General features: G+C 44.2%; 1 protein-coding gene across 1 annotated transcript; it reads left to right on the top strand.

Annotated features, from left to right (window-relative positions):
• Positions 1 to 15704: 15704 nt before the first annotated feature.
• Positions 15705 to 21731, top strand: RASSF10 (Ras association domain family member 10). Its single transcript, XM_015101004.3, has one exon. The coding sequence runs from the start codon at positions 15939 to 15941 to the stop codon at positions 17469 to 17471; it is 1533 nt and encodes a 510-aa protein (XP_014956490.2). The 5' UTR covers positions 15705 to 15938; the 3' UTR covers positions 17472 to 21731.
• Positions 21732 to 23651: the final 1920 nt, after the last annotated feature.

Genomic DNA, 23651 nt, shown 5'->3' with positions numbered 1-23651 from the left:
CAAAATATGGAAAGAACCTAAATGTCCATCGACAGATAAATGCATAAAGAAGATGTGGTACCTCTATACAATGGAATATTCCTGAGCCATTAAAAAGAAGGAAATAATTTGCAGCAACATGGATAGACCTAGAGTTTATCATACTAAGTCAGTTAGAAAGAAAAAGACAAATACCATATGATATCACTTTATGAAGAATGTAAAATATCAATATGACATAAGTGAATGTATCTATGAAGCAGAAACAGACTCATAGACTAGAAACAACAAGGTCCTATTATATAGCACAGGGAACTGTATTCAACATCCTGAAATAAACCAGAATGGGGAAAAAAAAAAGTATGTATAACTGAGTCACTTTGCTATAACAGCAGAAATTAACACAACACTGTAAATCAACTACACATCAATAATTTTTTTAAAAATAATTGATTCATGGCCTCATTTCAGACCAGTCGAATCTGAATCTCTAGAAGGGTCCATGCACTGATAAGTTTGAAAAGCTCCCAGGTAATTCTGGGTTTAGCTAGAATTGAGAAGCAGAGCCCTGGAATCTAGACATCATACTAAACTCACCGCAAAGATCTGGTGTCTTTAATTTGTCTACTTCAAAGTCTGTCTTTAAATCCACTGCTATTCATTCTGGAGAATGGCCTCCTTTGCAGTTAACCCACAGCTACCTCCTGCTCAGATAAACCCACAGTCTATCCCAGTGGAAGAATTTAACCTGCTCAGCCTCCCAGGTCACTTTCAGTGTCCATCCCTTGGACAGAATCCACTTTGTCTCCTGGCCCATCATTCTGACATGGGCTTCTTTCCGCCCCAAATACCCCCACTTCTTACTGAACTCAAAATTTCCCTCCTTGCCTTCTGCAATCAAAGATCCCTCCCCAGACAACTGAAAATTATAGATATTCTTCAGACGAGGAAATAAGATGAATATGGCTCAGGTCTTCTGAATCCATGATTTGCATTAGTTTCCATTCCATTGCCCACTCATTCATTTACTCTTTATGGAATGTCTCCTGGAACCAGATCCAGCCTCTTTCCTTTTGTGTATCTTGAATAACCCCACAGGAAGACCACCATCTATGCAACCACTGGGCATGTCACTTGCAGTGTCATCCACCACCCAGCTAAGGGATAGGCATGATGAACGTGTCTTCAAAGCAGCAGCTAGGACGTGGTTTCCCTGACTGCTAGCTTACTCTCCTCCTTCCTGGTGTCCCTATTTCTTCAGGGAAAGAAAACTGGCCATTTCTCACTCGGGGTTCACGTGCCACACTGTATGTTTGATTGAAAGACCCTGTGAGTCAGTCTGTGTGGTGGCAGGTGAACTGGTTCCTCTCAAGTGAGTCACTCCAGAGGGTAACATTCATGTACTTGTGCATCAGTTTGAGTCTGAAAAAGGAGGCTGCTGTGCTGCCCCAGTGCATCCCATGCAAAAGTGCACTGGTCTTTCCAGGGCCTGAACTTCTCACCTGCCTTTTGGTTCATGACTCACCTCCAGGAGACAGCAGTTAGCCCTCTGACTTCTAGTTTTCTCACAAGCAGACTATAAATGCATCCTCATCGTTACACAAAACCATCCCTGCTAACGCATTGGAATTTACAAGCCTTATATCTAGACTCTTCGATGCACCTGACCTTCTTCCTGGGAAACCTGTGGAACTGGCTGGGTCATCAGGATGCAGAGAAGTGAAGTATGTGGCATGTGGGCAGCTGCTCTCCCCTTTGGCAAGCTTGACGGACATCTCCACCATCTTTCCCTCTAGGCCTGGATGAGGCCTCAGTCTTCCCATCCCTGGATCCAGGTGGTCTCTATTATTTGGAGCTGGCCAAAAAGTCTACTGCCCAGCATGGCAGTGGAAGGAAATGTCTTTGGAACTGTACCCACCCAGATCTGAATGTCAACCCTATAACTCACCCAACCTGGTTTCTTTATTTTTTTAGACTAGGACACTACTGCCTACTTCCTGTCAGGTGACTGTGAGAATATCTGTAAGACATCAAGTACCCCTCCTAGCCCATAAAATGCGGATTCCTTCTCTTTTCTCCCCACTGTCGGACATTTCTTTGAAGACTCAATGACTATTAAGTAATTTTAGGGTTGGGGTAGATTATAAAATCCTTCCCCCAAAATAAAACCAGCGTCTGGGTGAGGGAGATGGTATGTGTAGATAAAAATGATAGGATTTTTTAGAATTTATAGGAAGAGCCTATGAAAGTGAAAGTCATCCAGTCATGTCTGATTCTTTGCGACCCCATGAACTATACAGTCCATGGAATTCTCCAGGCCACAATACTGAAGTGGGTAGCCATTGCCTTCTCCAGGGTATCTTCCCAATCCAAGGATCGAACTCAGGTCTCCCACATAGCAGGCAGATTCTTTACCAGCTGAGCCACCAGGGAAGCCCACACAGAAGAGTCTATAGAATCTGGAAATTCTAGCTGTAGAAGAAGTCTCAAAAGGTAAGAAGACAGGACAGTGGGGCTGTGCTTTTGAAAGAGAAGAACTGGTAATAAGGGATGATTATCAAGAAATGAAAGTGGATGACAAATTTAGAAGAAAATGACAAAGTAACATCCTAAGTTGCTGGTAAACTAGCTACAAATTAAATTCTTCTGTGAGGTCCCTACACCTTCTTCCAATTATTTAATCCTTCTTTTTAATGAGTCATCAGGGTGCATAATACACAGAGTGGCTGTAAAGCAATGTGATTGATTGCCAGAAGTCAAACATGAGGAAAATCAGTCTTAGTCCTTTAGAGCACCTCCAATGAATGCTTAGTCATAAAGAGAATTAACACTTTATTCATTGTTGTCAAACACACCACAGACATGCTCTAAATGATTAGGACACTGAAAAGAAAATGGCCTGGAACTGGGAGGTTATGCCTCTTAACTATCCAAGTAGTATCCATGGGTCCTAGTTCCCTTATCTGTAAAATTAAGGGATTGTTTGACATGGATCAATGGTGCAAGAGTTCAGATATTTTTGTTTCTAAGTAACAGAAAAACTGGCTCATATTGACTTAACTTATAAAGGGAATTTACTGGCTCATGTAATTGAAAAGCCCAAAAAGATTTGAAAAGCTTGAAGTTTAGCTCAAACACCTTAACCAGGAACCAATTTTCCCCTCACCATTTCTTGTTACTGCTTCCTTGGTGTGGCTTCATCTTAGGCAGACCTCAGCAGTCCATTTGGTTTCAAAAGGGCTTCTAGCTGTTTCCCGTTTCCATATGCCCTCATTCATCAAGAGCACAAAGAAAACATCTTTGTGCCAGTGTTATCAGCAGAAGTTCTAAGATTTACTCTAACCACACCCTCTGAGGTCATGTCCCTGTCCCTGAACCAATCACTGACGGGATGAAATGTGATGATTGGTGGGGCTGGGGTCATGTGGCGCTAGGTCCATTCCCACTGCTGAGATTAGAGTCAGCCTCCCTATAGCTGCGTTGATTCCCATATGGAATTTGGGCAATTGGGAAGTGAAAAGGAGAGAAGGAAAGATGCAGAGTCAGGCAACACATTTTCATGGCCAGTGGATTTCAAACTTTTGGGGGGAATGGAGCCCCAGTGTATAAAATATACCCAAATGGAGCTTCACCAGCTGATATAGGAATGGGGTGCTTAGAGCCCTGTCTTCTGTTGCTCCTAGGAGACCTGGTTAGAAACTTGTAGCTCCAGGAAACAGGCACAAAAACAATGTCTTTGGGTCCCTCTAGCTCTATTCTTTGCCATTGCTTAATAAGCAAATATCTCCTAGGACAGCATGTGTTCATATCAACTGTCTCCGGGCAGAAATTGTGCTGTTTATTCTGTGCATGGCTCAGTGAACTACAGAGAACATTAATTTTATTAAGAATATACTTTGTAGTCATAGTTTTCTCAACATGAAAGACTTGTACCCAGCTATCATTTTTCAAGCTTACCAAAGCTTGCAACTATTTACCTAAGTTTCTCATAAAGACTGGAGCAATAAATCCACAAATCAGCATAGATCCTTGTCAAAGCTGACAAATACATGGAGCCAGGGAGAAAGGATATAAAAGCAGAAGGAAGACATAAGTTTTTTCTTCAAATGAACAGTGATCAGAAATGTATTAGTTTCCTGAGAGGTGCAGAGCATTAACAAGACATTGTATTTACTTTGAAAGTCATGTGAAAAGTATTTTCCATTTTGAAAAAGTTGAAGCTTCCTTTGACAAGAGTTTTGGCATAAAAATTCTAAAATATATATTTTTAAGTATTATGGTTTTAAATGGTGGTGAAATGTACATAACATAAAATTTACAACTATTTTTAAGTACACAGTTTAGTGACATTAAGTTCGTTCACACTGCTGTTCTATTATTCAGTTCAGTTCAGTTCAGTCGCTCAGTCATGTTGGACTCTTTGAGACCCCATGAATCGCAGCACGGCAGGCCTCCCTGTCCACCACCATCTCCTGGAGTTCACTCAGACTCACGTCCATTGAGTCCGTGATGCCATCCAGCCATCTCATCCTTGGTCATCCCCTTCTCCTCCTGCCCTCAATCCCTCCCAGCATCAGAGTCTTTTCCAATGAGTCAACTCTTCACATGAGGTGGCCAAAGTACTGGAGCTTCGGCTTTAGCATCATTCCTTCCAAAGAAATCCCAGGACTGATCTCCTTCAGAATGGACTGGTCAGATCTCCTTGCAGTCCAAGGGACTCTCAAGAATCTTCTCCAGCACCACAGCTCAAAAGCATCAATTCTTCGGCGCTCAGCCTTCTTCACAGTCCAACTCTCACATCCATACATGACCACAGGAAAAACCATAGCCTTGACTAGACAGACCTTAGTCGGCAAAGTAATGTCTCTCCTTTTGAATATGCTATCTAGGTTGGTCATAACTTTTCTTCCAAGGAGTAAGCGTCTTTTAATTTCATGGCTGCAGTCACCATCTGCAGTGATTTTGGAGCCCCCAAAAATAAAATCTGACACTGGTTCCACTGTTTCCCCGTCTATTTGCCATGAAGTGATGGGACCAGATGCCATCATCTTCGTTTTCTGAATGTTGAGATTTAAGCCAACTTTTCCACTCTCCTCTTTCACTTTCATCAAGAGGCTTTTTAGTTCCTCTTCACTTTCTGCCATAAGGGTGGTGTCATCTGCATATCTGAGGTTATTGATATTTCTCCTGGCAATCTTGATTCCATCTTTTGTTTCTTCCAGTCCAGCATTTCTCATGATGTACTCTGCATATAAGTCAAATAAGCAGGGTGACAATATACAGCCTTGACATACTCCTTTTCCTATTTGGAACCAGTCTGTTGTTCCGTGTCCAGTTCTAACTGATGCATCCTGGCCTGCATAGAGATTTCTCAAGAGGAAGGTTAGGTGGTCTGGTATTCCCATCTCTTTCAGAATTTTCCACAGTTTCTTGTGATCCACACAGTCAAAGGCTTTGGCATGGTCAATAAATCAGAAATAGATGTTTTTCTGGAACTCTCCTGCTTTTTCCATGATCCAGTGGATGTTGGCAATTTGATCTCTGGTTACCACCTCCATATCCAGAACTCTTCTTGAAAAACAGAAACTTCATATCCATAAAACAGTAACTCTCCATTCCCCGCTACCCCAGGCCCTGGTAAGCACCATTTTACTTTCTGTATTTATGAATTTGACTATTCTAGGTACCTTATAAATGGAATCACACAGCATTTTTTTTTTAACGATTGGCTTATCCGCTTAGCATAATGTCCTCAACACTCATCTGTGTTGTAGCATGTGTCAGAATTGTCTTCCTTTTTAAGTCTGAATTATATGTATTGATACCACATTTTATATATCCAACTATCCACCAATAGACATTTGGGTTACTTCCACCTTTGCTGGCTATTTAAAAAATGCTGCTATGAACATGGGTGTGTAAATATCTATTTGTGACTCCACTGTCAATTATTTTGGGTATATACATATGGAGAAATGGGATGGCTGAATCACATGAATGAAATACTTTTTATGACACAACTTTGTTTTGTAAAATTCTTCAATATGTACTCTCAAGTAGTGAATACAGACTGATAAGTTAGTGATTTCTTTTTTTAGTTTAACAGTGGATACAAAAGAGAAAGCAACCAGACAATCTTTTGTAGGATCAAGTAGCTTCTTTCTTATTCGTGGAGATTTTAGCTCTTAAGAGTTCAATTATATTCTAGGTTTGCATTGTGTAGGTCTTCCAATCACATAATCAAGTGTAAGGGATCCATAGTTGAACCCAGGTTTAATTCAGAGCAGCAGTCCAAGAAAACAACGCAGTGCTTCAAGAGTGAAACAAAGGGGAACTTCTTCAGCTAGCAGGGAGACACTGCTGGCTTCCCAGATGTAACCTATTTTTGCTTATCTAGCCCACAGCCTTCCTTTATAATCAGATGGACAGGACACACTGACAATAGAAACATGTCTCCGTTTCTTCCTCAGTGGGGGAAAAAGAACATCTCCTTGTGAAGACTTTTCATTGTCTCAAAGTTATTTGTATCAAAGGTTCCATTTAATCAAATTTAACATCTTCTAACTATTTCTTAAAGGGAGTTGCCAAGTTCCATGCAGTTCACAACCAGCTATTAAACAATCATGCTTTCAGACCAAGAAATGTGGTATTGAAACTTCTCTCAAATCAATCCACTTTCCTGAGAAAAGAAAGCTAGCATTTTGCTTACATAAAATAGCAGTAACTCAAGTACAGGCCTTATATTGTGTCCTGGGTGGTGAGCAGCTGACACACAATAATTTGGTGTTGGGCAGTTGGAGAGAAAGGGTTTATATCTCTCTATAATGAAGAAAGGCCACACTTTGGGTCAGGTCTATTCTACCCTGAAAAAGCTGGGAAATGTTTCAGATGTGGCAACGAAGACACTGTCTCGTTCACACACTCATTAATAGTATCACCTTTCATTAACTGGGTAACAACAGATAATGAAAATTAATCACACAAAACCCCCTTTGACTTAGTCCCCAATGGTGACATCATAGACCATTGACTAGATGATGCCTTTTTGCTGGAGAGATTTCTCTTTGACTGTCAGTGCTATGCATTTCCAGGATGATTTGCAAATCAAGAACTAGGTTGGTTTCATTGGAACAAAGACTAGGAATGCTAAATATCTTCCAGGATGTCTTTCAGGTGACTAAACTCATTGCTACACTAGACTCCCTTTACCTAAACATTTCTGTGTTATCATCTTGTAACCTAGGCTCCCACCAAAAAGTAAAAATTTCAGAGGGTAAAAACTGAGCAGCTCCCTACCGATTCTGTCCTCTCTCTTACCTTCTCCTCCTTCTCAGGGGCATCTCTTCCTCACCTGTCATTTGTTGTCAGCACCCTATTGTGTATACTAGTCATTTATATATGATTACCATCTATGGGGCCAAGATGGCTGAAGAGCATTCTTGCTAAGAGCATTCTTGTCTCTGGTTCTTTTCTTCTAGAAAAGTTGGAGTCAACCTTTAGTGTGAGTAAGAATCCGAAGAGACTGCTTTAAATGCAAATTTGAGGGCTTACTTCCAGAGACATTGGTTCACTATGTCTAGAGTGAGGCCAGGAATCTGTATTTTAATAAACACCACAGGCAGTTCTGGGCAGGTGGACCACTGACCCAATTTAAGAAGCAACATCCTGGAGGATGTCCCCAGCCAAGTGTTTGGTTTGACCAGGAGTGGGTCCCTTGGATGAGCATGGCAGTTCCCAGATTCCCTCTAGGGCATTTGAGAGCAACCAAATGTTTTTGTAAACATAATTTGCCGGATTATTTTCTACAGTTAATCATTAAGTGGAACTGATTCAGGCAGTAAGTCCAGTCACACTTCTGCAAGCCTCTATGTAATTAAGGGCGGAAGTTCCTGTTTGGGGTGTTCCACAGCTGCCATGAACCGTGACTGACAGATTAAACAGGTAGAAACTCCAGACAAAACGCCAGTTCCCACGGAGTTCCTCCCATAGGGAAACTGGTCAATCCCTTCCCCATGGCCTCAGTTTCCTCAAGGGTGAGGAAGCTATGTCTTCCCTCTCCTAGGTGTTAGGAAGGTAAGTGACTAAAAAACCATGGTGTCAAATGGCACACCATCCTTGAGATCCAGCATAAGGACATTTTAGCAAAGGGCTCCGCCAGCACTAGAAGAGAAAGCAAAGCTCCGTTGTGAAGCACATTCTTTAAACCAGGTACTTAAGTAGATTTCCCCTTAGCCAATAGCACCCTTAATCTTCACAACCCTTTACATTTTTTTTTGTGGTCATATTTATTGATCTTTTCTTTTATGAATTTTGATTTTTTATGTCCTGTTTATGAATGCCTTCCCTGCACCCAGGTCATAAATATAATTTTGTATATTTTCTCCTATTGTGAAACCTGTGTGTTTTCTGGCCCAGGACACTGCCTGAATCTCCATCAAGGGTCTGGGCTGGTAGATAAGCAAGAATGCTGAAGTTCTGTCTGGGAAGTAACCACTTTGACTTTCAGTTGAATCTGCTGTAGGACTGGACTCAGAGAATGTGCTTCTTAGACAGCCTAATGGGGGTAGCGTAGGTTGTAGTAAGAAACTTTTTAAAGGGACATCATGAAACAAAAAGAAACATTCAAACTACAAATCCAGAAAAGGTATGCAGTGGCTTTCTCTGGCTGTAACCCAGGCAAAAATGCAATTGTTTAGGATATTCAGGATAACTCCACACTTGGAGAGATTCGAAGAATTTGCTTCAATTTTCTGGGCCTTTCCCCAGGCAACACAGTCTAATGGCTATTATATACTATGATCTGTATGGACATTTTAAAATTGCTGGTAGCTACATTAAAAAAGAATTAAAAAGAAACAGGTAAATGTGGTAGAACTTAGTCCCATTCATGTAAGAGTAAACCACAGTTACAGAAAATAATAATTAATGAAATTCAGTTATTTTTGTTTGAATTTGGAGGCAGGTCTATTTTAATGTATCTAAATTTTGTTTTCCTATACTTTTTTTTGATAACCAAACATCACTTACATATCATTCTCAAGTTGCCTGAAAAAAAAATTCATCAAAATAAATGTGTTGTTTCATCCATGAAAAAGAAAGAAGTAGGTATTCAACTCAGGTGTTTCCAAAATAGTATCATCTCAACATGTAATCAATATAATCAATCAATATATAATCAATATAATCATATTACTGTTATTAAATTTTTTGTATGCTGAGTCTTTGACATCTAGTGTACACTTTATACTCATACCACACCTCAGTTCAGCTAACCATATTTCAAGTGCTCAGTAGGCACATATGTCTAGGCTTTTGTATTAGACTGTGCAGCCCTGAGGATTAAGACTGAAAATGGCCATGATGTACCGGGAGGCATTTTCTTGGTTTATGTTTAAGTGACGGCAGTCTGAATTTTTAAGTACCTCCCCTTCATACTTCTTAACAAAAGTGTATCATAACTTCAGTTGATCCTACATACTGAAAAAGATTAATCTTCCTAAAGCACAGTCCTGTTTAGGGTTTTTTTCCTGGAGCAGATGTTGTTGTGAGTAAAGACTTTTAGGAAGAGGTGACAGTTAAGTTGAAACTCGGAGGGTAGGTAGGAAATTAGCCAGGGGGTCAGAAGGAAGAGTGTGAAGAAGGGGGTGGCTGGAGTGTACAGGCTGAGAGTGAAGGAGACATCAGATCCTGAGGGTATAGAGGTTCTGCTCTTGGGGCTGGATTGGATTCTGAAGGTAATGAGGAGCCATCAAACATTTGTCAGCAGGGAGTATGGGAGAAAGGCAAGACCAGAGACAAGGAAATTAGCGTGGGGCAAAGTGCAGGATCCAGGTAAGAAATAATGAGGCTTAAAGCAATCCATTCATTTGTTCATGCATTCATTCTGTAACACTGAATGCCTGCTGTGTGTTCAGAACTAGAGAGACAGCAGAAAGCAAAACAGTTCTGCTCTCAGATAGCTCATTATACTGTGTGAAACAAGGTAGGTGGTGATGATGCAGGGTGGTCCTCTGGTTTCATCTCATCTGGTAAATGGTGGGGTGTGTGTGCGCTCAGTAGCTCTGTCGTGTCCAACTCTTTGCGACCTCATGGACTGTAGGTGCCGATGCTCCTCTTGGCCATGGAATTTTTTCAGGCAAGAATACTGGAGTGGGTTGCCACTTTCGTATTCCAGGGGATTTTCCCGAGACAGGGACCAAACTGCATCTCTTGTGTCTCCTGCTTTGGCAGGCAGATTCTTTACCACTAGCGCCACCTGGGAAGCCCCTAAATGGTGGGGTCATTCTCTGAAATAGAGGTTCAGGGGGCAGAAGGGGTTTGGGAAGAAAGATGCTAAGTGCAATTTATCTTTTTGACAAATGTCTAGGGTGTTTGGGGGACATATAAGTGGAGCTATCCGGCAAGCAGTTACCTGTGCATATTTGGAGACAAGGAGGTCTGAAAGAGATGCCTAGATTTGGGAGCCATGGTATACTGCTAGTATTAACTCTCTGGCGTTTGGTGAGATAATCCTAGGAGGAGGTGCAGAAGCAAGAGTCACAGACTCAAATGGCTACGGTGGGCAGGCAAGTTGTGGAGGTAGGTGAATTGGGTCCTATAAGAGACACAGAGGGTGTTGGGGTCATGGCCACTTGGAAATGGTTTGCTCCATCTAAGATGGCCAGAATTGGCCTGTGGACTTCCTGTTTCAACAGACAGACTTTCAAACTTATCCCTCTGCATCATCTCCAATTTCTTATAAAGAATCTTCTGGTAGGTAGTTAGCTATTCATAAAAACCCACTTCCTCTTCTTTTGAGACACTCACTACATTCCCAGTCTCCCTTCCATTGCAAGTGGCCATGTGGCTGGGTTTTGGTCAGTGGGATGTGAGGGGAAGCAGTGTGCTTCGTTTCTTGGCCAAGGCCTTGAAGGAAAGGCTATGCCCCTCCCTCTTCTGCTTTTCCTCTGTTGGATTTAGATGATGAAGCCTAGAGGACTTTGGAGTCAAGAGATGGAAGGAACCAGGATCCCTGTATCATCGTTTGGATTAAAGCGACCTACCAACCAGGATATCTGCTTTTGATTATTGTGTCAGAGAGAAATAAACCTTTGTTACATTTGAGCCATTATACATGCTTGACTCTATTATTACTACAGCCTCACCTAATCTAACAAATATATTTCTAATCAAACAAATACTAAACTAGTCTTGACTGTGATCTCTGTAAGGGCAGGGACCATGCCTGTCTAGTTCATGGCTGTAGCCTTAGCATGCAGCCCAGGACACAGGTTGGATTGGTACTCAAAATGTGTGGATAAAGCTAGCTATGTTTTATTGAGCATTTATTGTATGCCAGATACCATACTAAATTTTTTATGTGTTGTACATAATTTCATGTTCATGACAATTCTATAAGGAGGTTCTATTATTCCTTTTGTCCCAGATGAGGAAATTAGAGCTTATAAAGCTTATAGCTACTATTCATATCTAGGCATGGCAACCCCAGAACCTGTACTCTAAAACACTGATACACAGCCATGGGTACAGCCACCTTAACATTTTAATTCATGTAACTTCTCCCATCAACTCCTTCTCTTCACTTATTAAAGCCTTCTTCAACCTTCCCAGGACCCCTTGATCACTCTACCCTTTAACTGCTCCAGCGGGAGTGTCATATATAACATTCCTATGACAGGAATTTCATGTAATTATCTGTTACTAAAAAGAAATTATAATAACCTTGAGGACAGCACATTCAAAAAACTAAGATCATGGTATCCAGTCCCATCACTTCATGGCGAATAGATGGGGAAACAATGGAAATAGTGAGATACTTTATTTTTTTTGCTGGGGGGGCGGGGGGGGGCTCCAAAATCACTTCGGATGGTGACTTCAGCCATGAAGTTAAAAGATGCTTGCTCCTTGGAAGAAAAGCTATGTCCAACCTGGATAGCATATTAAAGACTTTGCCAACACAGGTCCATCTGTCAAAGCTATGGTTTTTCTAGTAATCAAATATGGATGTGAGAGTTGGACTATAAAGAAAGCTGAGTGCCAAAGAATTGATGCTTTTGAATTGTGGTGTTGGAGAATGCTCTTGAGAGTCCCTTATACTGCAAGGAGATCCAACCAGTTCATCCTAAAGAAAATCAGTCCTGAGTGTTCATTGGAAGGACTGATGCTGAAGCTGAAGCTACAATACTTTGGCCACCTGATGAGAAGAATTGACTCATTGGAAAAGACCTGATGCTGGGAAAGATTGAAGGCAGGAGAAGGGGACGACAGAATGAGATGGCTGGATGGCATCACCAACTCATCAATAAATGAGTTTGAGTAGGCTCCGGGAGTTGGTGATGGACAGGGAGGCCTGGCGTGCTGCGATTCATGGGGTCTCAAAGTCAGACACGACTGAGCAACTGAACTGAACTGACTGAGGACAGCACAATATCGTAGATATTATTTATCTTAGTGTTCCTTACAGTATTAAGTCAGATTAAGGGCCTACCATGTACCAAGCAACAAACACTAAGGACCAAAATATAGATAAGATAGTCAATTCACCCTTTCAAAGAGCTCTTAAGTCTCGAGGGACAAACAGACATGAGAAAAAAAAAAAAACACAAAACATCACATTGCAAAGTAACCTGTGCACCAAGAAAGGCAACAGAGAAACAAGGAGCCCGTTCAACTTGGAGGAGGAAAGAAAGAATTCCTACACCTCATGATGTTTGAGCTGAACTTCTGAAGGACAAGTAGGACTTTTCAGTTGTTTAAGAGTGGTCCTAATTAGCAGAAAAAGCATGTACAAAAGCATGAATGCATCAGGATGCAGATACTGCTCTGAATGAATGAGGTGTTGACTTTCAAGAATGTAGGATTCATTTGTTTATCCATTTTTTAAATTCAATAGATACCTAGTAAACCTAGAATGTGCTAAATGCAGAGGATTCAAAAGTGAGCAAAGAAGTTATGATCCCTCCCTTTGTGGAGCTTAAAATCTAGGAGGGATTGCAGCTGATAACAAAGGGACTGCAGCTGATAACAAAGCTCTAGCAATCATGAGGGACAGGGGAAGGAGGCAGGGATAGCCAAGCATGTGAGGGAGGAGCTAGTGAGTGGGCTGGGCTAGATTATAAGAGACCCCCAATACCATGCTAGGGAGATGAAAATACTCCTTGAATCCATTACCAAGTCCTGCATCTCCAGCCTCCCTCAAAATTGACAGCTCAAATTTGTCCAGTCCTCTCACTATTCTCAGTGCAGGCCACTATCTCCTCCTTGAATGAATATGACAGTCTTCTAAAGGACCACCTGGCGTCTCACCCTGACCCCCACCCATCATCCTCAATGCAAACAGAGTGATTTTTCAAAATGGAGAATGATCACAAAAGGGTCTCTCATAAGCAGAAATCTAAGATGGCCCCATGATCTCCATCCCCTCGTGTTACTCTGGGGATTATCTTACATAGCAAAAGGGATTTTGCAGTTAGTTAAGGCTACTAATCAGCCTTTAAGCCAGACAAATTATCCACGTGACTCTGCCTAATGAAACGAGCCCTTTAAAAGCAGAGTTTTCTCCAGCATATAGCAGAAGGGTAAGTCACAGAGACTTCAAGCCAAGGAGGAATCAAAGGATTTGACATGCTGTTGATGGCTTGTAGATGAAGAGGGGTATGATATGGAAAAGACCTGAGGGAGGCTTCCAGGAGTTGAGAGTAACCCCAGCCAATAGCAAGCAAGGAACCAAAGGCCTCATTTCTACAACTGCAAGGATCCAAATTCTTCCAACAACCTGAGTGAGCTTGGAAATGGATTCTTTCCCAGAACCTCCATATGAGCGCTCAACCCAGCAAAAACCTTGCCTTTAAGCCTTGGGAGACCATGAGCCAGAAGACCCAGACATGCCATGTTGGTCTTCTGACTTGCAGGACTAATAAAAAGGGTGTTATTTTAAGCCACTAAATTTGTGGCAATTTGTTAACAACAATAGAAGACTAATACACCATGTGAGTTCTAATCCTCCAATAAAATTTCTATTGTAGACTTAACAGGTCCAAGCACCTAATCCTCATAGCAGTCCTTTTAGAGTTATTAGGTAGGTTTTTTAAACATTTAATTGAAGTATAGTTGATTTACAATGTTGTGTTAACTTCTGCTGTACAGCAAAGTGATTCAGTTATATATATATATATATATACAGTTATATATATACTCAGTTATATATATATACACACACACATTCTTTTCCATTATGTTTTATGACAAGATAGTAAATACAGTCCCTTGTGCTATACAGTAGGACCTTGTTGTTTATCCATCCTATATAAAATAGTTTGCATAAGGCAGGTATTTGTCTTATCACCATTTCACAGGTGAAGCTCAGAGAGATGAAATACTTTTTCTAAGGTCGCAGAGGTAGTAAGTGACAGGCTGAGATTTTTCCTTAGGCAGTCTGACCTCAGAATCCACACTCCATGACTTCTCATTGCCCTTAGGATCAGTCCAAATACTGACACATGCAATTGTCCCATCTATTTATTTTTCCTTTGGATGACTCAAATGGTGTGTTCAGTCTTGCCAAGATGACACTTCCCCAGAAATCCTTCCTCAACTCTTGCAGATTGATTAGGATACTATTCTAGTATTCCTCTGGCACCTCATGCTCCCTGTTATCAGAGCACAGAAGGTCCTGTGTTGGACACGTTTAGCACCTGTGTTGAATACTGGAGCACAGCGGGTACTCAAATATTTATCGAGTGCATGAATGAATAAATAAATAAAATATTTTATTCAACAGGCAGTGAGGAGCCATTCAAGGTCTTGAAACAAAGGAGTGATCTTATCAAGCCTGTGCTCCAAGCTGGGAGCAAGACTTGCACACAATGAACCATCCTCATCAGCATTTGAGGATGAGAAAAATCTTATTTGCATTTTGGTCTTGGATTTCTTGAGCTGTGCAAGTTGGCTCTTATCTCTACTTGACCACATCTGGATACTGGGTAATGCCAGAAACTGTCGCGGTAACGACTAGGTTTCTCTTTATGAAGGTGGGATCTGGAAAAAGAGCTGTGATTTGCAAAAGAGCTTGGGCCAGGAACTCCCTCTAGAATCAGGGGTCCCCATACCAAGAAGGCTATGCGACGCCGAGGCTACGTGAGGAGTCAAAGACACGACGGTGCCAGGAAGTACCCCGCAAGTCTAGACTTTACTAATCTAATCTACACTTGCTCCTGGAGCACACTGCCCCGCCTGTTCTTCCATATGCAAACACTGCCTCCAGACTAAGAAGACTGAAGGCCTTCCGCGTTGTAGGCTGCAGTTACAGATCCCAGCTAGAGGTCAGGTTAATCTTCGTTAGAGATGCCCAGCGTCTCGGTTTCTCTGCGCCGGGGCACTTGTCAGACGGCGCTGCTCTGAAAGTCCAGGAAACGCCCCTGGGGCGCAGAGAAAAATGCGAAAGTCAGTCCAGCTAGCTCTAGACCCAAGAAGAGGAGCCAGTGGGCCCAGAGAGACGCAGAGCTAATCCGCGCCTAGGCACAGGTTCCAGGCCCTGCGGAGGAGGGGTCCCGGAGTCCCCTTCTCACACCGACGCGCTGCAGAGTCCCCAAGCCCGCAGCGCGGGAGAGGGGCGGGCCTGGGTTCCGCGCCTCCCGCGTTCTGGCAGCAGCTCCGGGCGCTGGGAGCGGGAGGGGGAGGAGCCACGTGGGGAGGAGCAAAACCCAGAGGCCCGGGGAACCTTGGGCAGAGCCGAGCCGCGGGAGCCCGAGCCGGGCGCGCGGTTCTTGGAGCGCACCGTCCCGGCGGAGCACCGCCTCAGCTTGCCTTCCGTGCGCAGCGGGGAGAAGGGCCGGTGCTGAAGAGAGCTAGGGTCCCGAGCTCCAATCCTTCTTCCAGAGCTGCTGGGCTGCCTGCTGCCCCGGCCGCCCCAGTGGGACTCGGGCCCCCCACCCCGGCGCCACCTGCGTCCCGGTTGCGCTATGGATCCTTCGGAGAAGAAGATATCAGTGTGGATCTGCCAGGAGGAGAAACTGGTGTCCGGCCTCTCCCGCCGCACCACTTGTTCGGACGTAGTGCGGGTGCTCTTGGAGGATGGCTGCCGGCGGCGACGGCGGCAGCGGCGGAGCCGGCGGCGGGGGGCGGCTGGCGACCCGCCAGGCCCGGGAGAGCTGCCGGAACCCCTGGACGAGGACGACGAGGACGACGACGACGAGGCGCTGCCCCAGGGCATGCTGTGCGGGCCCCCGCAGTGCTATTGCATTGTGGAGAAGTGGCGGGGCTTTGAGCGCATCTTGCCCAACAAGACGCGCATCTTGCGCCTCTGGGCCGCCTGGGGCGAAGAGCAAGAGAATGTGCGCTTCGTGCTGGTGCGCAGCGAGGCGTCGCTGCCCAACGCGGGGCCCCGCAGTGCCGAGGCGCGCGTCGTGCTCAGTCGCGAGCGCCCCTGCTCCGCGCGAGGGGTCCCAGCGCGGCCCAGCCTAGCCATGACCCAGGAGAAGCAGCGGCGGGTGGTGCGCAAGGCCTTCCGCAAGCTGGCCAAGCTCAACCGGCGGCGCCAGCAGCAGCCGTCGTCGCCCTGTTCGTCCACGTCGTCGTCCGCAGCCTCATCCTGTTCGTCGTCGTCGTCGCCGCGGGCCACCGAGAGCGCCTCGGTGGAGCGTATGGAGACGCTGGTGCACTTGGTGCTGTCCCAGGACCACACCATCCGTCAGCAGGTGCAGCGGCTTCGGGAGCTGGACCGCGAGATCGACCGCTACGAAGCCAAGGTACATCTGGATCGCGTGCGGCGACACGGAGTGAACTACGTGCAGGACACCTACTTGGTGGGTGCCGGGATCGAACTCGAAGGTACCGGCCCAGGAGAGGAGCCGGAGCCCGAGCCCGAGCCGGCGGCAGCGGCGACAACGCCGCCGCCCCTGGACGGCGAGGCGAAGGCGGTTGCGCTGGAGGAGCTGGCCCGGCGCTGCGACGACCTACTGCAGTTGCAGGAGCAGCGGGCCCAGCAGGAGGAGTTGCTCGAGCGCCTCTCGGCCGAAATCCAGGAGGAGCTGAACCAGAGGTGGATGAGGAGGCGCCAGGAGGAGCTCGCAGCCCGGGAGGAGCCCCCGGACGCCGAGGCCGGCCTCGACGGTGAGCTGCTGCTGGAACGCGAGCGAGTCCGGACGCAGCTCAGCACCAGCCTCTACATCGGGCTCCGGCTCAACACGGACCTGGAGGCAGTCAAGTCGGACTTGGATTACAGCCAGCAGCAGTGGGACAGCAAGGAGCGCGAGCTCCAGGGCCTTCTCCAGACTTTGCACACGTTGGAGCTGACGGTAGCGCCGGATGGGACTCCAGTGTCCAGGGGGCCCTCGCGGGACCCCGGGCCGCAGGCCTGCGCCGAGGTGTGGGTGGACCAGGCCCGCGGACTGGCCAAGAGCTGCCCTGGTAACGACGAGGACTCGGACACCGGGCTGAGCTCCATGCACAGCCAGGACTCGGACTCGGTGCCCGTGTGCGAATCCCTTGTGTAGGAGGAGCAGGGTGAGAGGGGGAGACCGCCGCCTCTCCCTTCCTCGAAGAACTCCGGCGTGGCCGGCTCAGGGACTTGAAACTCGGAGGAGAGTGGGCCCCGAGCTTTTGCCCGCCAGCAGCCCTCTGACTGGGCAGGGGGAGGGTGGGGTACGCCGGGCCTGCAGCGGCGCTGCTCAGGCCGCGGAGTGAAAGTGGAGGGTGTTGCTGGACGAGGAAGCTGGGTCTGCATTACAGGCTCTCTCAGGGGAAGGAAGGAGGGAGGAGGTGAAAACCCCCTTATATTGAATAACAAACGCCCCAGGAAATTGACGTGGTCCGAGCCCATTTTCAAAAAAAGAAAAAAAAAGTATTATGGCGATTTCATCAATTTTTTGTATGGGAAGGACTGATGGCAGCTAGAACTTTAGTTTGTGGTATAAAATACTTTTTAAAGAAACACTTGGGTGAAAAGGAAATTCCTTGAATGTTAATTGTGACTGTGAACGTGTTAAAACTAGCCAAAGAGGACGCACTGGTGTTGGCCTCAGCCTTACATCTTTGATAAAAACCCATAGGCACCCAAATCCTGGCTGTTTACATTTCTGCATATTTGGGAATTACCCATCTGCTAAACTCCTTGCCTTTTATTTTCTTTCAAAGACTAACTCTGTCTCCTCCTAGCAAATACAGTATATGTTAAAATAGGGTCCTTTTTCAAACTCACCTTTTATTATTCTCAAAGCCAAACCTAACCCTTTGAGATATAGAATCAGGGTCGACATAACCTCTGGTTAAAATTTAATCTAGGTCTTTTACGATTTGCTCCTGCAAAGGTGATGTGTGTTGTCCTTTTATTCTTATTGCCACTTAATCCTTCAGACACTGTTATTCCAGAAAAAAAGGGAAGTTGCAGAATTCAAGTACGACTACATTTGCTGTTTAATGAGCACTCTGATTGAAAGGTAAGCCTTGAAAGCAAAGATCTTTGTTAGTGTTCAACTTTTTAACTAAGCTACATGATTAAAACCAGCCATGACCTCAACAGATTTTACCAAACAAACCCAAGTCTATCTTTGGTCAGAGATTAATTAGTTACTTGTCCAAACCTAAATTGAGATAGTGTAAATATCAAGTTTACTAGATAAGACCTGAAAAGGAAACATAACATAAAACAATCTAATAGTACATCTTAGGTGAAGAATTTGGTTCACAACGGCACGTAGCCATAGATAAAAGCATATAAAATGGAGCTAAAGACTTGATTTGAATTGCTCCTGTCTGGCTCACACCTTTGCAGACACCACAGCATGCAAGCGCAATGTTTCTCTCTTAATAGCTAGTGACAGAGCCCTGTGGGGACTCAGTGTAATTGTTCCAGTTATTTCAATGAAAACTTATCAGTTGTAGCTGGTTGTTGCCGGGGTGGAAGGAGCCTGCTGGTGGTGTTCCCTCCGGAGCTCAGAACTTCTGAGGAATGCGGGATCTAATCTCTCCTGAGGCGGTATTAACAATGGGGTGTGTGTGCGGTGCCAGCCTGGTATCAGCCTCACTGTGTAGGGGCTGGCTCCAGTTTCAATACTACATGGGAAGATAACTTAAGAGGTCTTATTTTGTAGAGGACTTTCTTTCCTTGGAGAGATTCTTTACTTGTTGCCAAGAGCGACCTGCTCACCTGACCTCCTCAAACCATTTGAGCTGTCTCCTTTTTAAGAGACAGGCTTCCCCCCACCCTCCACCACCACCATGCTATTACAACGTGTGTAGATATTTTCAGATTTTCAAGCAAAATGGGAATTAAAAGGCCGTTTTCTTAATTGATGTTTTCCAAAGACATTAGCTGGCATAATTATGGCTTTTTCATTTCATCTGATGCAGAAAACACCTATGGATTTGGTCTTGAGCATGGTTAAAATGAGGAAGGGGCCAAAAGAAACCCACTGTCCCCAGACAATCATCTGATCCCATAAACACAAAGCCTAATAATAGCTTTCTTTTGGAGGCAGAGGTAAAATCCTCATTAGAGTGTGACAAACGCTACTTGTCTGAATGGTTTATGCTGGCAATAGCCTGACCTGGTGGTTTTAAAATTATTGTGCTTTTTTCCCCACCCCCAGGGTGGCAGGGGAGGTGGTTCTTGGACGTTTATTAACTCAAAAGAGAACACAGAAGTTGGCAGAACAGGACTGCCTGGCAGAAAGGGGCTGTTTTCCTTTTCACTATTATTATTTTAAACTTTGACGGGCTGCTGATGTCAGCAAATATGCCTGAAGCCCATAAAGCAAATAAGCCACATCACAGGGAGGAGGCCTGCAAAGCTTTCTGGTGCCCTCTTTCTAGAACCTTCCCATGCTGGCCACCCGAAGGTGCTTCTCCAGCTACCTCTCCAGGCAGTGAAGGAAGTTTTGTTCGTAACAAAGTGTGACCCAGTCTGCCCATTTTTTCTTTCATCCAAATCAATTATTATATCCCCCAAAGGCACTTTCTGTGTGGGTAGAAGAAAGGAAAACAGGGTGAAAAAAGAAACAATGGTTCCTTTTACTGAGAACTCTTGCAAGCCTGAGGAAGGTGAAATATGGGGATAAAAAGTACCAAAACAGTGCCTGTGCTTAGAAAGTGCCTAGCAAACGCTAGATAGTCTTAACATTTCATTCACTTTTAAAACAATCAGCATGCCACTAAGAAATGAGGATGAACGTGTAACAGTGAATGCACCAGCACCAGGATTTAAGTGTGCTGGGGAAACCACCTCCTCTCCTGTGCTCCAAGTCTAGCAGAATTCCTGGGGAGGAATCAGCAAGCTTATGGAGGAGAGGATGAAATGGAACCGACTCCTTACCAACCAACTCCATATTTTTTTGGAATTGATAGGATTTATTGTATCTTTGATCTTTGTGATCCCATTCTCGGCCATCTCCCAAACCAAAAAGATTTTATCTGGCATCTCTGTTTACTTTCTCATAAAACACGATAATGGTGATGATGATTTGCTAATTAGAAAATTTATATTCTATAATCTTTATGGTGGTCCTAAAAATAACAAATAAGAAGGAAGTCACTCAAAATCATATCACCTAAAGTTATCATTATCAAAATTTGGTATATTTCCTCCCAGACCTTTTGAATTATGAAGATTTCATATTTTGCTTCTTCTTTTTAAAAATATAATTTTAATGAGATTTTCTGAATGCTTTTAGGCTCAGGTCGACAGACTCCTTGTATATGGCTCCACCCATGCATTGGACGCACCCCATTGCATATAATTGTTCTCATGTTATTAGGTTGTTCCCAATTTTTTTTCTATTATAAAACAACACTGTGATAAGCTTCTCTGCGTACATATCTGTTTTCCTAATTAGATACTGCTCTCCACCAATAAGATAGGTTCTCCAAAAGAGAATTCTCAGGTCAAAGAGTACAAACACTTAAAGGCTTGATACTTAATTGCCAAATTGCCTTTCAAAAGATTTGGTCTAATTACAATCTGCCTTGCATAACAGTACATATTTCACCACCCCTTGACTCTCACTAGGTATTATATTTTGTTAAGAAAGTATTTTAACCAAAATTAATTAGTTAATTCATTGTGGCCCCTGGAATCCAGGATTGGCAACCACTGACTTAAAATATCCATACAGCCTGAAGGACAGGTCATCCGACCAGAAGTGTTAAGAGGACAGAGTGCTTTCTATTCTTCTTACTTCCTTAATTTCTCTGAACTCTTGCTTATTAGTAGCAATCTTGTCTAGGGGACCCATCTGAGCAGGAGGGCCAAAAACTCTACAAGAGCAGCTTAAGGGGATTAATGAATAGAATCAGATTTATAGAAAGAAAATATTCACTGTCTTTTTCCATCTTGAGTCTAGTAGAAAAGAGTATCCTCAGAAGGTGATATCACAGAACATACTTACTTTCATGCCTCTCCTATCAAAAATTAAACCAAAACATACAGAAGCCCACTTGTTATACAGCCTATAATTAACAGTTTAGATTTTTCTAGGCATCTCTTTCTACATTTGATACAATACTTGATCTCACCCTTAAATTCTTGAAAAGGGAAAATTTGATCGTGACAATTTGTAAGGCTTTCAGTGTGAAAGTGTTTGTGAAATGTGTTCTCCTAAAAAGAAATGAAGGGGAATGAGGAGGGACTTTATACTTGAGTGCTTTCCAAATGCCAGCTCCTCATGCTGAGCTCCCGGGCATTTTTTTCCTGCATTCGTCGTTTGTGGTAGAGATTTTTAACCTCCAGTTTTTATAAATAAAGAAGCTAAGGCCACCCATGTGGTGAGTACTATATGCAAGAGTCTAACCTAAGCCTGACTAAAATCTGTACCCATTTTGCTGCATCGCTCCAGATGCATTTACCCTGGGAGAGCTCTGCACACTCAGAAAAAGATTGCTCACAGCCCTCAGAGTGTTGGCACTGGAGAAAGTGGTACTCAGAGACTATCAAGTCTTGTCCGGGTGTTTCCACCAAGGAGATGGAATGATTTTTTTTTTAAAAAAACCATAAGGCCAGTAAGTGTGAGGATTTAGGACAAGATGAAGCAGGAGAAATTCCTATGTAAATATCTGGGCATCTCTCTGAGAGCTGAAGACTCTGCCAGTGTTCTCACATAAAATCAGTACCCTCTGTGTCACCATGGAGGCTTTGACCGAGTGTCCCAAGGACAAGGTGCATAGCCAGCAACCTGCAGTCCTTGGCCATCAGAGCAGACAGCTGCGCCCTGTTCACAGTCACATCTGGAAGGCAGTGTCCACCATAACTGTGCTGGAGCTGTCCCCAGCTTTTCCCCAGGCCTTGTTCCTGAGTGAGCCTCTGGTACATGAGGATCGGAGAAGGGGGAAGGGAGGCAGAGTCGGGTCTTCCAAAGATCCCTGTGCCCAGGGTGTTGGGCAGGCACACCTGATTTAGCGCATTTCTGTGTCCATGCTGACTCCACTGCACATGTGGACACATAGAGTGGATTGCTGTGAAGGACTACTGCCCCAATCTCTGCCCCTCTCATCCAGTCCCATGCAAATTTTTCCTGTTTCAAACATCTCCAGGATTCCTTCTTGCTTTCAGGATAAAAATCCACATTTCTTAGCACAATTTATAAGGTTGTTGGTTAGTCAGCACAAGACCTGTCTTCAAAGTCATTCTTTCCCACCTTAAGACCGCAGAGTTAAGTGGATCGTATTTCTTCATTAAAGTCACACTGCCATCCCCAATTTGTACAAGGTCCCTCTTCTAATTTTTGCTTCATGTTTCCTCCCCCTACTTCCATTTCCTTTCTCCTCACCATAGACACCTATTTTAGTGTATTTAGTCTATAATCTTCCAAAGCCCTCTTAACACATTCAGGGCTGTCATGCTGCACACCTCCAGGGGGCACCATTCACGCTGTATTCTAGAATCGTGCAGCAGAGGGCACCATTCACATAGGAAACTGTGTGAATAGCAACCCTGAAGTTGTGCAATGTACTGGCACAATCCCTTTGCTTCTGTGCGTCTACGTATCCTTGGAAAGTAGAAAGAAAGTCTGTGGGCTTATGTTTAATATATATGACCTTTGTTGAGCTACAAAGCTCATTACATTTCTCTCTTTTTTACATGATACCATGTTTGTGTGAGCACTCCACGCTACAGTTTGTAAATCTCCTTCATTATTTCTGACATGTATAGTATACTGTTACTTTAATTTATACATTTCCTTAGTGGGCTTCCCTGGTGTCTCAGAAGTTAAACAATCTGCCTGCAACGCAGAAGGCCTGGGTTTGATACCTGGGTGGGGAAGATCCCCTGGAGAAGGAAATGGCAACCCACTCCAGTATTCTCGCCTGGAGGATTCCATGGACAGAGGAGCCTGGTGGGCTACAGTCCACCTGGTATCCAAGAGTCCGACAGAACTGAGCAACAACTAATATTAGTAAGAGAGATCTAGATTGTAACCAAGTCCTCAAACAATGTTGCAGTAATGTCTGCAATGTTGCAGACAGAGATCAATGGCCACCTGTGAGAATTTGAGGTTTAAAACCCAGCTGTTTTAGTGCTAAATTACTTGATTGCTCTTCCAAAAGGCTCTACTAGGTCAGGCTTTCATCAGCAGTGAAGATTCCCATTTTCCACATAGCTTTACCAGCACTTGATATTATCCAACTTTCTACTATATACAAATTTGCTTTACTTGACATTTCTTTCAAATTCTAGGTGAAAT

The sequence above is a fragment of the Ovis aries genome, chromosome 15, assembly GCF_016772045.2.
Source record: "Ovis aries strain OAR_USU_Benz2616 breed Rambouillet chromosome 15, ARS-UI_Ramb_v3.0, whole genome shotgun sequence".
Taxonomy (NCBI): Eukaryota; Metazoa; Chordata; class Mammalia; order Artiodactyla; family Bovidae; genus Ovis; species Ovis aries.
The sequence above is the reverse complement of the archived record's forward strand: the minus strand, read 5'-3'. Positions and strand labels throughout refer to the sequence as shown.

What these genes read in the sequence shown, in the direction of transcription:
- RASSF10 (XM_015101004.3), top strand. Translation starts at nt 15,939, where the DNA reads ATGGATCCTTCGGAGAAGAAGATATCAGTGTGGATCTGCCAGGAGGAG.